Source organism: Pelophylax lessonae (assembly GCF_965119305.1).
Source record: "Pelophylax lessonae genome assembly, chromosome: 5".
NCBI classification, from domain to species: Eukaryota; Metazoa; Chordata; class Amphibia; order Anura; family Ranidae; genus Pelophylax; species Pelophylax lessonae.
Genome location: NC_138772.1, coordinates 416,750,234 through 416,766,666, shown reverse-complemented (window position 1 = coordinate 416,766,666; position 16,433 = coordinate 416,750,234). Strand labels below are relative to the sequence as shown.

The following is a 16,433-nucleotide window of genomic DNA, read 5'->3' as shown; positions in this document are numbered from 1 at the left end:
AGCGCAATCAGTTTTCTTCCAGGGATTACTCTGTACCTTGCATTCTGGTATTCCTGCAAGCAAGACCAGAATCTAGTTTGTAGCACCCTTAAAGGGCAGGTGTCAGTTTTAACCATTCTTTTGCAATGGCCTTTGACTTCTACACTCTTATAAACAACCTTTATTCAAGGTGTTTCTCGTATTCGGTTCCCCTTGCAGTACTTTGTGTTTCCCTGGCACCTTAATTTGGTTCTCTCTGCCTTTGCAGAAACTACCCTCTTAGAGATCTTTGCGTGCAAAGTGGTCTTTTTGGTAGCCATCACATCTGTCAGACGTGTCTCTGAACTAGTGTCACTTGTAAAAGAGCCTTTCCCCATACTTCACAACAAAAGGATTGTATTATGCCCAAGACTGTCCTTTCTTCCAAAGGTGGTTTCAGCGTTTCATCTCAATAAGACGGGACCATTGTTCTGCAATCCTTGTGCCCTGCACTAAGCATCCACAGGAATAGTCTCTACATTGGCTGGATATAGTCAGAGCCAATAGAGCATTACTAAAAACAATTGTTTCCATTGGACAAGCAGATTTTCAGTTTGTTCTTTCTTCGTTATCTCACAAGGGGCACCCTGCTTCTAAATCTACCATTGCATGGTGGATCAGGAAATTGATTGCAAAAGCTTATGTTCTTAAACAAAATCTCCTCCTGCACTGTTGTGTGCCCTCTCCACCAGATCTGTAGGAATATTCAACTGTGAAGGGTCAACATCTACTTTTCATACATTTTCACTGGTGGGTGTCCAGTCCCCTGTAAATGCAACTCTGGCTGCAAGGTTCTTTTTGAACTTGGGTCTTTGACCCCTGTTGTTATTTGGGCCTGTTGGCATATTTCCATTTGCCTAGTTGTTGACCATCCTATATATTTATTGCTAGGGGATGTCCCATGGTGTATCAATATGTTGCCTGTGCCTTGTACTGTTTTACTGTGTGATTAAGATATGAGGGATTTTGACTTGCCTGTAAATTTCATATCTTGGGATACAGTACAGGACACCCTTGCTAAACTCCCCTTATTATTTTAGATTGCTTTCTACAAAGCTGAGGACTTGCAGAGTCGGTTAGGTTTATAAGAGAGGTCCCCCAGGGATGGAGGGGGGGGGAAGGTGTTTGTCTATAGGATTAAGGTCTGGACTTACTAGGCCACTCCATGACCTTAATGTGCTTCTTCTTGAGCCACTCCTTTGTTGCCTTGGCAGTATGTTTTGGGTCATTGTCATGCTGGAAGACCCATCCACAACCCATCTTCAGTGTTCTTGCTGAGGGAAGAAGGTTCTCATCCAAAATTGTATAATACATGGCCCCATCCATTGGCTCCTCAATGCGGCAAAGTCGGCCTGTACCTTTAGCAGAGAAACAGTCCCAGAGCGTCATGTTTCCACCTCCAAGCTTTACTGTAAGGATGGTGTTCTTAGGGTTATAGCCATCATTTTTCTTCCTCCAAACACGGCGAGTCGAGGTAATTCCAAAGAGCTTAATTTTAGTCTCACCTGACCACAGCACTTTCTCCCAATTTTTCTCTGAATCATTTAGATGTTCATTGGCATGACTGTACATGTGCCTTCTTGAGGAGGGGGAATCACCATGTGTGGAGGAAGAAAAATGCTACTATGGCCCTAAGAACACCATCACTACAGTCAAGCACTGAGGTAGAAACATTATGCTTTGGGGCTATTTCTCTGCTAAAGGTAGAGACCAACTTTGCCACATTGAGGGGCCAATGGATGGGGCCATGTATTGTAAAATCTTGGATAAGAACCTTCTTTCCTCAGCCAGGACACTGAAGATGAGTCTTATAGCATGACAATGACCCTAAACCTACCACCCAGGCTACAAAGGCTTGGCCCAAGAAGAAGTACGTTAGGGTCATGGATTGGCCTATCCAGTCTCCAGACCTTAATCGTATAGAACATTTATGGAGGGAGCTGAAACTTCCAATTGCCAGGCGACAGCCAAGAAACATTAGTGATTTAGAGAAGATCTGTAATGAAGAGTAGACCAAAATCCCTACTGGGATGTGTGCAAACCTGGTCACTAACTACAAGAAACATCTTAACTCTGCTTGCCTACAAGGGTTCCCCCACCAAGTACTACCGTATTTTCCGGCGTATAAGACGACTGGGCGTATAAGACGATCCCCCTATTACATGATCTACCGGTAATACTTATACTTAGGTTACCTTGGAGATATTATACTCGGCGTATAAGACGACCTCCCATTTTTGGGGGATTTTTTTGAGTCTCAAAAGTAGTCTTATACGCCAGAAAATACAGTAAGTCATGTTTTGCTTGGGGATCAAATACTTATTTTACTCACTTAACTGCAACTCCATTTATAACATTTTGTATCATGTGTTTTTTCTGGATTTTTGGTTGATATATATCTGTAATATTTAAAATGCACCTATGATAAAATAAATAGACCCTTCATTTCTTTGTAAGTGGGCAAACTTACAAAATCTGCAGGGGATCAACAAATTATTTTCCCCACTGTACTATGCATTCAAAACCTCTGGTTTACAATGCTGGTCATTGAATACATGTGTAAATACACTGTTAGCTCTGTAAAGTATGGTTCCCCCTAACTGTATACTATCAGAGGTTTCGAACGTGAGCTATACTGTACATAGCAATGCGTGCAGCACCATCCTCCTTAAAATTACAGCGAACCAACCAGAAGCCCAAACGAGCTCAATGCACCCCTTTCCTTTCCCCATTTGTGTCTGCACCAAATTTAATAAAGCAAAATTAATTGAATCTGAATACATCTGCTAGATGGTATCATCAATGATTTTGCATGGCTCTACAAAGTGAGGATAGACTTTATTATTTGGTCTTATGATGAAAATGTGACATACATTTACCTTCTGTTTAAGGTTCTTTTGTACTTCAAGCTGTGGTTATAAGAACAGATTTGTGTAATTCAGTAATAAAGTAAAAATGCTTTTCCACCACTGCACACTGAAACTTATTTATCTTGCCTAACCTTTTAAGCAAGTATTCTGTTTAATAAATAGAACTGTCAAACTACTATTGCTGTATCATTTTATGTGGAAATTAGTTTTACTTTTGCCTCTTTCCAGGTTAGTTCAGTTCCATGCTGGCAATTTATTGCCTGGATCAGTCAGATGATGGCAATGCTTGACAAGAAGGAAGCCATTGCAGTGCAGTTTATAATAGAAGAGATTGCTGATCATTACCCACAAGCGCTTGTGTACTGTTTTATGATCAGTGGGGAGAACTATAACTTTGAGGGCACAGTGGATGGGCACAGAAATAAAGAGTTTGTGGAAAGGTAAATATACACAAATATTTTACTTGTGACCATCAATAATAGATGTGCATACAGTTTAACCACTTAACCACCGGAGGATTTTCCTGCTTTACGTCCAGGCCACTTTTTGCAACTTAGGACTGTGCGACTTTAACTGACAATTGCACGGTCATACAACGCCGTACCCAAACTAAATTTACGTCCTTTTTTTCCCACAAACAGAGCTTTCTTTTGGTGGTATTTGATCACCTCTGTGCTTTTCATTTTTTGCGATATTAATAAAAAAAGAGTGACAATTTTGAAAAAATAACAATATTTTCTACTTTGACAGTTAAAAAATATCCAATATATTCTATTTTTGTCATATATTTAGGCCAAAATGTATTTAGCTACATGTCTTTGACAAAAAAAATTCTCAATGAGATTTTTTAACCGATTTAAGACCGGAAGATTTTACCCCATTCCTGACCAGGCCATATTTTGAAAAAAGAACAATATTTGTCACATTTTTTTATTAAATTCCCCCCAAAAAATGTAAAAATCTAAATTTTTTAACATTTTAGGCCAATTGGTTTTCTGCTACATATGTTTGGTAAAAAAAATTGCAATAAGCGTATTTTGATTGGTTTGCGCAAAAGTTATCGCAGCTACTAACTACGGGAAATTTATGTCATTTTTATTGTTTTTTTTTTTTTAACTAGTAATGACGGCTATCTGCAATTTTTTTTTTTTTTTTTGCGAGATTGCGGCGGACAGATCGGACCCCTGACTGACATTTTTGACACTTTTGGGGGTACCAGTGACATTACTACAGTAATCAGTGCTATAAATATTCACTGTTACTGTAAAAATGACACTGGCAGGGAAGGGGTTAACTTTATTGGTGATCAAGGGGTTAAATGTGTGCCTGGTGCTTACTGACGAGTGTGGGGGGAGGGGATTGAGTGGCACAGGCACAGATCGCAGGTTCAGCTATGCTGAATCCTGTAATCTGTCCCTGCCTGTCACAGAGGAGATCCGCCCGCTTTGTTTAAACAAGCAGGCGAATTTCCTCACACGATCCCTGACGATGGGGGAAGAGCAGCGGTGATCAACGCCTCTCCTCCCCTGGCCCGACTCCCGCTGTGTCTGAATACAACCAGAGCGAGCCTCCGGTGGCGCGCGCGCGCCGCCCACATGGGGAAGAGTCCATGCTGGACGATAACGAGCCACTTTGCCGCAGTACGCTCAATGTGAGCGGTCGGCAAGTGGTTAAATGCTATGTAATTGCTGTGAAGTGGTTAGTGGTCCTTGTCTTCAATATCCAATACTCAAACATTAAAATTATCTTTCTCTAGCATCTAAACATTAAAATGATCTTTCTCTAGCATCCATTGACAGACGCAGCTCCATATCTTCTTAGACCATTGGTTTATGCTCCTCCCATCAGGAATAGGACACTAGGCAGGAAAAAACTTTATTAGGCCTATGGGGCTGTCCTTGCAGGCATAACCCTACACACTCAGCTACAGCTTCCAGTTTTGTTTCTGCCTAGTTTAGGAGTAGGACCCAGTTCCCTGCTGAGACTTCAGTCTTCGCTATATAAAAGGGAAATTATTGTTATATGTAATTTTTATTTACTGGTTTAGAGTTCCTGGAGAACTACAAGCAACTGCGGGCTGGGTTTCGGACTGGATAATCTAGATCCTTAAGGTCTTCCTGCCTGGCCATCGAGTGTGAGCAGGTTATAGTCCAGCACTAGGTCTTGCCACGACAGAGCCCCGATGGATAGGGACAAGCCTGCGAGTGGACCGTCTTGCTGGGATGTGATGACCTAGAACGCCCTGAGTCGCAACGTACCCCCTGGCTGGCAGCACCCCCACCCCGGGTGGGAGGTGGTCTGTTCAGAGTGGTGCCAACCTGGTACTGTGGTATGGGAAGTAATGCTGTCCCCCCAATTCTCTGGCGTTCTTGAGGTGGACTTTGGCCCCCTCCTGGGAATGGTCGGACCCTCCGGTGATCCCTCAGTTCCTCTGGCCTCTCAAACATACTAGCCCCCCCCCCCCCTTAGTTATTCCTTCCCCTAGTAGGTTCTTACCTTGGGGGGCGGTGATATTATGGCCGCTGTGGCGTTCTGCGAGGGGGGGGTGACTGTCCTAGTGGTCTTTTGTTATGGACCTTTCGATGCCATTTATCTGGGACCCTCCCTCAGGGGTCCGGGAGACCGCATGGTGCGCTGTGTGGGCCGCCATTATCTGTAGATTCATGCTCATTATTTTCCATTGACAGTGTATGGTCAGCCATTGTCTATTAGTTCCCCATAGTAATGCATGGGGCGGCCATTTTTTTTTCTGTCTCACAGAACATTCCAGCAAACCTCCTGAGCGGTTGGGTAATGTTTTTGGGGCCCCCTGTAGGCTTTCCTCACTCACTCTGCTAACAGATTGTACTGGATTGGGATTTGTGATACCGCTGGTGCGGTGTTGAAATCGCGATTTTGTGATCTTTTTAAAGTGACACTGTATTATTTTAAATCACGGAAAAATGGAGTCCCAGGACAATGTTTCACCTACAGACCCCCTCAGTGTGGCTGTGGGATCCTCTGGGTCGCAGTCTCTGTCTGCTTTTGCAGCAGTCTTGGAAAGCCTGGTGTCAAAGGTCAATTTTGTGTTCAAAAGTATTGATAGCTGCAAACGTCCGCTGCCTTCGCCTCCATCGGTGGTGTCCTCGGATTCTGAGGCAGATATGGCTGCGACGGATGCTCCCCATCTTGATGGATCGGTGTCCTCGCATTCTGATGGTGAAGGGGACCTGTCCGCTTCAGCTGCCACGCGGGAACGCGCATTGGTGGAAGCACTCATAGTTTCCATGCGAGAAACTTTAAAAATGGCAGATGAATCTACAGCGTCAGGTACGCAGGTGTCTTTTGGCTCCTGCAAAGCCCGGAAGTCAAGCAAAGTGTTAACTTGTCCGGGGCTTTTTGACAATATTGTTAATGAACAATGGCGCATCAAGCACGTGCTAGTGATGCCCAAGCGCTTTAAATGCCGCTTTCCTTTTGCGGAGGCATTTCCACTCAGTGGACCGTGCCACCAAAGTGGATCACCCAGTTTCCAGATTAAATAAGTCTACTGTGGTTCCGGTGGATAGACTAGTGGATTCTCTGTCCCGCATCTACACGTGTTGGTGGGTTGCATACTAAAACCAATCTTCGTGAACATTCTGGTGTCAGACGGTCATTAAAGAGGTGAAGTTACTTAAGGGGAACTTAGAATCTGAACAGGTCCCCCCGGCGCCGATTGAACTCCCGGACCAGCTGACTCAAGACCTTGTGTTCATGTGTGATGCATCCTTGGATGCGGCCCCCCTAGTGGCCAGGGTTTCTGCAGTGGGGATTGTCATTAGACGCATGGTGTGGTTAAAAAGATGGTCGGAGGTCCAGGCTTCCAAAAAGGCCTTGAATGATCTTCCCTTTACGGGAGAGAGGTTGTTTGGATCTTCTCTGGATGAACTGATCAAAGGTCTTACGGGTGGGAAGAGTACTTTTCCCCCTCAATCCTCTATGGGAAAGGCGCCCTGTCATAGGCGGGGGCCTTCCTTCACTGCTCATAGGCGGCTTTTTCGTACCTCCGGGTCGCAAGGAAAAGGAAAGCAGTTTGGGTCTTCTGGAAGTTCCAAGAAGCCATGGTCATGTAAATCAAAGACCGGCCAGTCCGGTTCTGCAGACAAATCCTCGTCTGCATGAGGGGACGCCCTCACCCACTTCTGGGCTGGGGGGACGTCTTTGCTTCTTTCCAGAACCATGGACTTACCTGATTCAGGACAAATGGGTTCACAAACTGATCTGATCAGGGTACAAGATCAAATTCCGGTCTCGACCGTCAGACATGTTCTTCTCGTCCAATCTCCAGACCGGTTAAGGGATCTACGAGAGGCAGAACAAGATCTGCTTGCTTAAAGGGTGATTGTTCCGGTTCCCTGTCAGGCATGCTTTCAAGGGTTTTATTCAAACCTGTTTACTGTGCCCAGAAAAGAGGGCAAGGTGCGTCCAATCCTGGATCTCAAGGCTCTGAACTGCTTCATTCGGGTACAGAAGTTTTGGATGGGGTCGGTATTGGCTGATTTATGCCTTTCCTCCACTGAAACTCCTGCCAAAGCTTCTATGCAGGATAGAGATGGAAGGGATTCCGGTCGTTCTTCTGGCCCCAGACTGGCCTCGCTGGCTTAAACGGCATGGCTGTTAAAAGCCAGGTGTTAAGAGATAGGTCTTTCTGACTCTGTGATTCCTACACTATTGAAGGCCAGGAAGTTGTCTTCCAGGAAGATCCGTCATCGTACGTGGAAATCGTACATTTCATGGTGCGAATCACTGAAGATGCACCCTCGCTTGTTTTCAGTAGCTAGGGTTTTGGCCTTTCTGCAAAAAGGGGTTGAACAGCAGTTCGCTTTGGGCACTATCAAAGGTCGTGTCGGCTTTGGCTATATATTTCCAACACCGGTTAGCTACGCGTGCCTTGATTGGTACTTTCATTCAGGGAGTGTGTCATGTGGCTCCCCCAAGACTATCCCCGCTACCTCTGTGGGATCTGAATTTGGTATTATCTGTTCTTCAAAAGCCTCCTTTTGAGAACATTTGAGAGATTTCTCTGATTTCATTGTCTCAGAAAGTTGCCTTTTTGGTGGCTATCACTTCTGCCCGCAGAGTGTCTGAATTTGCAATGTTGTCCTGCCGCTCACCTTATTTTGGTGGTCCATAAAGATAAGGTGGTACTCCGACCTAATCAGTCTTTTCTTCCTAAGGTGGTTTCTGATTTTCATTTGAATGAAGATATTGTGCTGCCTTCACTCTGTCCCAAGCCTAAGCATCCCAAGGAAATTGCCTTGCACTCTTTGGATGTGGTACTGGCGATCAGGGTTTATCCGGTGGCCACTGAGTCTTTCAGAAAATCAGATGCTCTATTTGTCCTTACAGAGGGACAGCGTAAAGGATTGGCTACGTCTGCTGCCAACATATCTGGATGGATCAGGCATACGGTAGTTCAGGCTTATTCGCTGAAGGGTCGTGTTTCTCCGTTCCCTGTGAAGGCACATTCAACTAGAGCGCTGAGTGCCTCTTGGGCTTTTCGCCACCAGGCGTCAGTGATGCAAGTTTGCAAGGTGGCAACTTGGTCGTCTGTGCATACGTTTACAAAATTCTACAAAGTAGATGTGTTAGCATCTTCGTATGAAAATTACAAAAGGAGACACCAGCACACAGCCGCCCTCACATAATAACGTTTTATTTGAACATAAAACAACATTTCTAGCAGATACACTCATATGTTTAAAGAAGATAACAGGCACATACATTGATCAGTTCCCTTTCTTCCTCTCTCCCCCGGAGGGCCCCTTCAGATGCAATGGAGCTCGGACGCTGCTCCTGAAGTACCTGGTAACCCGAATCCTCCTCGCTACGGCCCCTGGCGTACACACCCCAGTGCGCCTTTGCGCGGACTAGCCGGCTAGTCGCCACTGTGCATGGCTAGGTGGAAGGGGAGTAAGGAACGGGACAACGTAATATGCTTAATGAGTTGCTATGACAACGTATTTTGGAGGCGAAGCCTCATTCCTCAGGTCACGCCCACACTATTTCCCAACCTCCCTTTATTTGAGATGACCCCACCTATGCCTCTCCGCTTAAAGGGGCCATACCAGGAGGAATTGAATCACAATGAAAAGGGGAATAAGAGGCTGAAAAGCAACCGTACAGACAAAATGTAATTGACTGTCACAATACATTATCGTAATATATTATCATTATAAATGTATTCATTTCAAAAGACTTCTTAAAACATTTTAAAAACTTTAAAAATCATTTTCAAAAATAATTTAAAAGATTCTTTAGGAAAAAAAAAGGTGAATCACATTTTAATCATTATTATTTAGGGGTATACAAACACAATAATTATCAGATACGGGTACTGACCTCTAGTTCTTCATTCAACCTCCCTGGAGACATGGAGTTGAGTGTGAAGATCCAGAAGGTCTCTTGTCTACATAACCGTGAAAACCTCCCCAGCCCCCCCCCCCCCTCAGGGAGAGACATATATATGGCCTTAATACCAAACAGCTCCAGACCTTCCGTACTGCTTCCATGCACCTTACTAAAGTGCCGGGCCACACTATGTTTATCCTTTTTCTGCTCTATATCGCAACGGTGTTCACCGAAACTTGTGCGCATGGCCCAGACTGTCCTCCCTATATAGCGCAGACCACATGGGTACTTCAGGCCATAGACTACAAACTGAGTACTGCAGCAGATAAACTGTTAAATTTTAAAGGACCGTCCATCCTTCAGGACGAGTATGTTTCCCATGGTCCATGAAGGAACAGACCTTGCATCTACTCAGTTTACACTTATAGGATCCTGATATGTTCAAAATTAGAGGAATATCTCTAACCTGTCGTTGTTGGACCTTAACTCTACTTGGTGCAACTATGCTCTTCACATTGTTAGCTCGTCTAAAGACAACCTTGGGCCTCTTTGGAAGTAATTGACTAAGGGAAGTTCTACCGTGGGTCCTGTTGAAAACTCTGCATCTCGGTTGGGGACACACAATAGTCCTCCTGTATTAGGTACAGGGAAGACATCAAATAAGGAAATACTCCTTCCAGTTATTACCATCCACATCTCAAATCCCTACAGTGCTCTTGATAATTCTGAATTAGGAGATGGACACCCCCTGGGGTCTTCTGGCGAAAACTCGACTGAGGACTTAGATACTACTGGGGCCCCATTGTCTAAAGGTGCGAATGAGAATTTTTTAGGCCGACCCCCTCCCACAGAAAAAACAAAAATAGAAGACCCAGAGGAGGAAAGGGGAAGCGGAGTAAAAAGAGGGAAAGTAGATATGTAAAATTGACGGTCAAAATCTTTAATCTATCCAGCCATACTTTAAATGAAGGTGAAATTAGCCTATTACGAAAAGGTTTAAATTTCGCCCCTAGTTGTAATTTCAACCTATTTGTTCTCTTTAGAGATCTACATAGATATATCTGGACATAACAGTCCAGAGATATTCTAGTCTAAAATCCGAGAAAAATAAAGTGGCCATATTCACCAATAGAACTGAGGTTGACCCACAATTGATAACAGCTTATATTGGATAGCCCACAAAATCGGATATGGATGTGGAAGTGCTTAATATTTTGGAGGAATTACTTATAGAGGAGGGTATGACACCAGGAGATGTAGTTTCCACCCCTCATAACAATGATATTATTTATAGTAATTTCCATCTAAAGTCAACATTCTACCCACACCATGTAAAAAATGAATTTATCAAAACATATTACTCCATGGTGTATGCGGATTTTAGCAAGATATGCCCTCACCCCAGGGGAAAGTTAGTACCCTTAATCTATCCCGGGAAGAAAGAGTGGCCCTAGGTTATTTAAAGAAAAATCATGATATTGTCATTCGTATTGCCGATAAGAGAGGAGGCATAATGATTCAGAACAAAATAGATTATTTGAAGGAAGCACATAGACTGTTGTCTGATTGTATGACCTATGAGGATCTTAGTAATGACCCCTACCTGGATTTAAAGTAGAACTACAGGAGTTGATAAATCAGGCTTTTGACAGTAAACTTATCAATAAATCTGAAAAACATTTTGTATCAACTACTACTTTAAGACTCCGTAGTTCTACCATATACCAAAGTTCCACAAGGACCCACTTTGCCCACCTGGGAGACCCGTTGTGGCCGCCATGGATGGCATCACCAGCAGGGTATTCCAATATGCGGATCTCTATTTACAACCACTGGTGACATCCTTGCCGGCCTACATTAGGGATTCTTCCCAAGTATTGGACATCTTACAGAAATACAGGTGGGAGCCTGGGTACTTGTGGTTATCTTTGGATGTGTGCTCACTATACACATCCATTCCTCATGAAGGTGGACTAAGGGCTGTTGAACATTTTTCATCCGAAGCAGAATATATGCACCCTCTCCAATCAGAATTTATTTGTGCTTGTACAAAATTTGCATTGGAAAGGAATTACTTTGAATTTCAGGGCTCGTTTTATAGACCGATATCAGGCATGACTATGGGTGCACATTTTGCACCCTGCTATGCTAATTTGTTTATGGATTTTTGGGAGAAATACAATATATGGACCCAGAACCCATTTGCTCAACATCAAGTTTACTATGGGCGATATATTGATGACGTGCTCATCATTTGGGATGGCACTCTAGATACAGTGGAAAAATTTGTGTCATACTGTAATGCCAATTAATTTGGCATTAAGTTTACACATGTTGTAGATACGCATTCCTTGGTATTTTTGGATCTGGAGTTGTCCTGGAATCAGGATAGCAGGATAATTTCCACGACACACTTCAAGGAGACAGCGGGCAATTCCTACCTACATCGAAAGAGCTGTCATCTTCCCAAGTGGAAGGATATTGTGACAGGAGTCACTTTGGGCATGGGGGTTGTGGACCCCAAATTTCTTTAAAGAGGCTGGGAGACACCATATCCAGCCTTGTGTGGCTTTCTTATGTTTAAGTCACCCTGCATCTTTTATGGATGCAGGGTGACCGGGAGGGTGGTGTACACTGAGAATATGGTTTGGACTATTTAAAATGGGACAGTATATGCATTACCCATATCTCTCAGGAAATATGGAGATCTACCTTATTCCTGTACACTGTAAGGCACAGGAAGTACAATGCCTAATTTGGGCGTCCAGGAAATAGGAGAGACACCGTGTCTGCTAATCCATGTGTATTAGCTGCAGAGAGAGGGGGGGGATTGTTTCCAGCAGCCCCTCCTAAAGAATGTGCTTTTGTCTAAAATAGGACAGTATGTTAATTGGGTCTGAGACTATTGATAAGCATGTTAATGAGCTCACCTGGCTGACTACTAAGGGAGGTAATTACACAGTCATTGTTCATGTGGTATTCTCAAAGTATATATAAATGTTGTGTTTCTTTCAATAAAAGAGAAGAGAGTTACTCTTGATCGAACCGCACTACAGAGCCTTGTCTCGTACTTGGGGGGGAATTAATGATGGGCTTCATGTATGGCGGATTGGAGTGGTCGATAGCTGTCCTGGTGTTCGGGAGCGGATTAGACAACTGTAACCCCTGTTATATTTGGGGTGGCGTTACAGATATTATTCCATACAGTCAGTTCTTTTGACTAAGTAGGAATTACACAGATACTATGGAGTACCTGTCCAAGGCGGAAGTCCTAATGGAAAAATGTATAGAAAAAGGGTATCCGAAAGAGCACAACCAGAGAGCCAGGGATCGTTATTTGTATGGCTGTGAAAATACGAGGTCCAAAGTGTTGGTCGGGGGCCCTCGTGATATATTGTTTATCACTGGGTTCAATAACCAACACTGGGCCATCAAGAAGGCCGTCCAGAAACATTGGCCCATTTTGGAACAGGACTCTGCCCTTAGTCGAGTACTTCAAAACAGCCCCAAGGTTGTCCTTAGACAAGCTAACAATGTGAAGAGCATAGTTGCACCAAGTAGAGTTAAGGTCCAACAATGACAGGTTAGAAATATTCCTATGTTTTTGAACGTGTCAAGATCCCATAAGTGTAAACTGAGTAGATGCAAGGCCTGTTACATTGTTACATATACTTACATAGTTTGTGAGGCTGAAAAAAAAGACACCAGTCCATCCAGTTCAACCTATTGTGTGTGTGTGTTTGATGTTAACCGTACATTGTATATCCCCTTATGTTGTGGTTTTTTAAGGTGCCCATCTAATAGTTTTTTGAAGCTATCAATGCTCTCTGCTGATACTACTGCTTGTGGAAGAGAATTCCAAATCCTTACTGCTCTGACAGTAAAGAACCCCTTACGTATTTTAAGGGTAAAAAGTTTTTCCTCTAGTTTTAGTGAGTGGCCACGTGTCTTATTGTATTCCCTTTCTCTGAAAAGTTTTTTCCTTATGCTAGGGTCCTCACCAGTACAGTATTTGTACATTGATATCATATCCCCCCCCCCTCAAGCGTCTCTTCTCCAGAGAGAATAAGTTCAATGTTTGTAGTCTTTCCTCATAGCTAATGTCCTCCATTCCCCTAATTATTTTTGTTGCCTTCTCTGGACTCTCTCCAGCTCCAGCACATCCTTCCTGAGGACCGGTGCCCAGAACTGAACGGAATACTCCAGATGTGGCCGGACCGGAGTCTTGTAGAGTGGGAGAATAATCTCTTTATTTCTGGAGTGAATCCCCTTTTTTATACATTCCATTATTTTGTTGGCTTTGCTTGCAGCGGCTTGGCATTGCATGCCACTGCCAAGCCTGTTGTCCACTAGGACCCCCTGGTCCTTTTCCAGCTTGGATTCACCCAGAGGTTCCCCTCCTAGTGAGTAGCTTGCTTTCGTGTTTCTGACGCCCAAGTGCATCACTTTACATTTTTCAACATTAAACCTCATCTGCCATGTAGTTGCCCACCCCATTATTTTGTTCAGGTCTGCTCGTAAGGTTTCCACATTCTGCATCAAAGATATTGGCATGCTTAGTTTAGTATCATCCGCAAATACAGAGATTTTGCTAGATATCCCCTCCTCTAGGTAGTTTATGAATAAATTAAACAGGATTGGTCCCAGGACAGAACCTTGGGGGACCCAACTTTCCACACTCGCCCAATCTGAGTACTCCCATTTATGACCAACCTCTTGACTCTCCCCTGGAGCCAATTCTCTATCCAGGTACTCACGCTATGGTCCATACCTATGTACCTTAGTTTGTACAATAAGCGTTTGTGGGGAACTGTGTCAAATGCCTTTGCATAGTCTAGATACACCACATCCACAGGCTTTCCTTTGTCTAAATGGCAACTCACCTCATCGTAGAAGGTTAATAGATCAGTCTGGCAAGAACGATTTTTCATGAATCCATGCTGATTACTACTAATAATACCGTTCTCATTGCTAAAGTCTTGTATGTAGTCTCTTAACATCCCATCCAAAATCTTGCAGACTACTGATAGGCTGACCGGGCTATAGTTACCCGGGATATATCTCTGCCCTTTTTTAAATATTGGTACCACGTTGGCTTTTTTCCAATCAGCTGGCACCATACCCGTCTGTAGACTATCCTTAAAGAGCAAGAATAATGGTCTGGCTATCACCTGGCTGAGCTCTTTAAGAAGCCTCGGGTGCAAGCAATCCGTTCCAGGTGATTTATTTATGTTAAGTTTCTCTAGTTTAGTTCTAAGTCTATCTTCTGTTAACCATGGGCGTACTTCCTGAGGTGTATTATTTAATTTAGCATTACAAGCTGGGTTAGTGTAGCCCCCCAATTATTTTGTGAAGAATGAAGAGAAGAAATTATTTAACACTTTCACCTTCTCTCTGTCCTCTGTGGCCAGATTCCCTTTGTCGTCTTTTATGGGGCCAATGTGTTCTGGCCTCGCTTTCTTACTATTTACATACTTAAAGAATTTCTTGGGCATTTTTTCACTCTCTTCGGCTATATGTCTCTCTTGTTCTATTTTAGCCACCATGATTTTGCCTTTACATTTCTTATTAGATTCTTTGTAATGCTTGAATGCTGCCAATGACCCCTCAGCCTTGTATTTTTTGAAGGCCTCTTCTTTAGTATTAATATGCATTTTTATGTTGGAGTTTAGCCACCCAGGGTTTAGTTTTGCTCTTTTAAATTTATTTCCCTTTGGGATGCACCGGCCAATCCCTTTGTTTAGTATGCTCTTGAAGGACTCCCATTTTTCCTCTGTGTTCTTTGTTCCCAGGGTTCCATTTGATATTTTCTAACAAAGAGCGCAGATTTGGGAAATTGGCTCTTTTGAAGTTCAGTGTCCTTATATTACCCTTGTGTTTCCCGTTACTATGATTAATACTGAAACTTATCAACCTATGGTCACTGTTTCCTAAGTTGCCCCGTATTTCTATATCCGTGAGCAGGTCTGTATTGTTGGTAATCAGTAGGTCTAGTACCCCATTGTTTCTTGTCGGTGTGTTTACCATCTGACCCATAAAATTGTCCTGCAAAACATTTAGGAACTGCCGAGCCTTGGATGAATGCATGGTTCCTTCTGCCCAGTCTATATCTGGATAATTAAAGTCCCCCATTATAATGACATTTCCCATCCTTGCTGCCAATCCAGTCTGTGAAAGGAGGTCCGCCTCCCCCTCCTCCCTCTGGTTGGGGGGCCTATAGCATACGCCCAAAATTACTTTCCCCATTGTACCTTCCCTTTGAAGTTCTACCCATAGGGATTCTACCTCATCCATAGCTCCATTATTAAGATCATCCCTCATATTTACCTGTACACTGTTCCTAATATACAGACATACCCCTCCCCCTTTTTTACCTTCTCTATCTCTGCGATAAAGGGAATACCCCTGAATGGTCACCAACCAATCATGAGAGCTGTCGAACCAAGTCATATTTAAAAGAAGAAAAACTACCACAAGAGGACACAGTTTTAAATTAGAGGGGCAAAGGTTTAAAAGTAATATGAGGAAGTATTACTTTACTGAGAGAGTAGTGGATGCATGGAATAACCTTCCTGCAGAAGTGGTAGCTGCAAATACAGTGAAGGAGTTTAAGCATGCATGGGATAGGCATAAGGCTATCCTTCATATAAGATAGGGCCAGGGACTATTCATAGGATTCAGATATATTGGGCAGACTAGATGGGCCAAATGGTTCTTATCTGCCGACACATTCTATGTTTCTATGTTAATCCCCACAAAATCTACATCCTGCTCATACATCAGCAGCTCCAACTCTCTCATCTTGTTGGCCGGGCTTCTAGCATTGGTATACAAACCTCGTAATTTTGACTGGATGCAAACTATATCCTCATTTGATGTTGTTTTTAGGCTGCTCTTGTGATCTTTCCCCATACCCACCTTGGATTTAGGAACTCTGAATACCCTACCGCTAATGTCCCCATTTGTGCCCGCTGAACCTTGCTCCCCACTGGCTAATTCTACATCTGTACCCTCCCCCCATCACCTATTTTAAAAGCCCCTCTAACTTGTTGGCCATCCAGTACGGTTGCACCCTCCCCATTTAGGTGCAATCCGTCCCTACTAAAGAGCCGATAGCCGACTGAGAAGTCGGCCCAGTTCTCTAGGAAACCAAAACCCTGCTTACTACACCAG

The 16,433-nt window shown here is 43.6% G+C and overlaps 1 protein-coding gene across 1 annotated transcript in view; it reads left to right on the top strand.

Moving 5' to 3' along the window:
- The window catches only part of PRKDC (protein kinase, DNA-activated, catalytic subunit), a 1,165,045-nt gene that overhangs the window by 968,794 nt on the left and 179,818 nt on the right, over positions 1–16,433 (top strand). Inside the window, exon 74 of the mRNA XM_082258689.1 lies at positions 3,117–3,328. Coding sequence (XP_082114815.1) covers positions 3,117–3,328 — 212 coding nt within the window. The remainder of the gene's footprint in view (positions 1–3,116; positions 3,329–16,433) is intronic.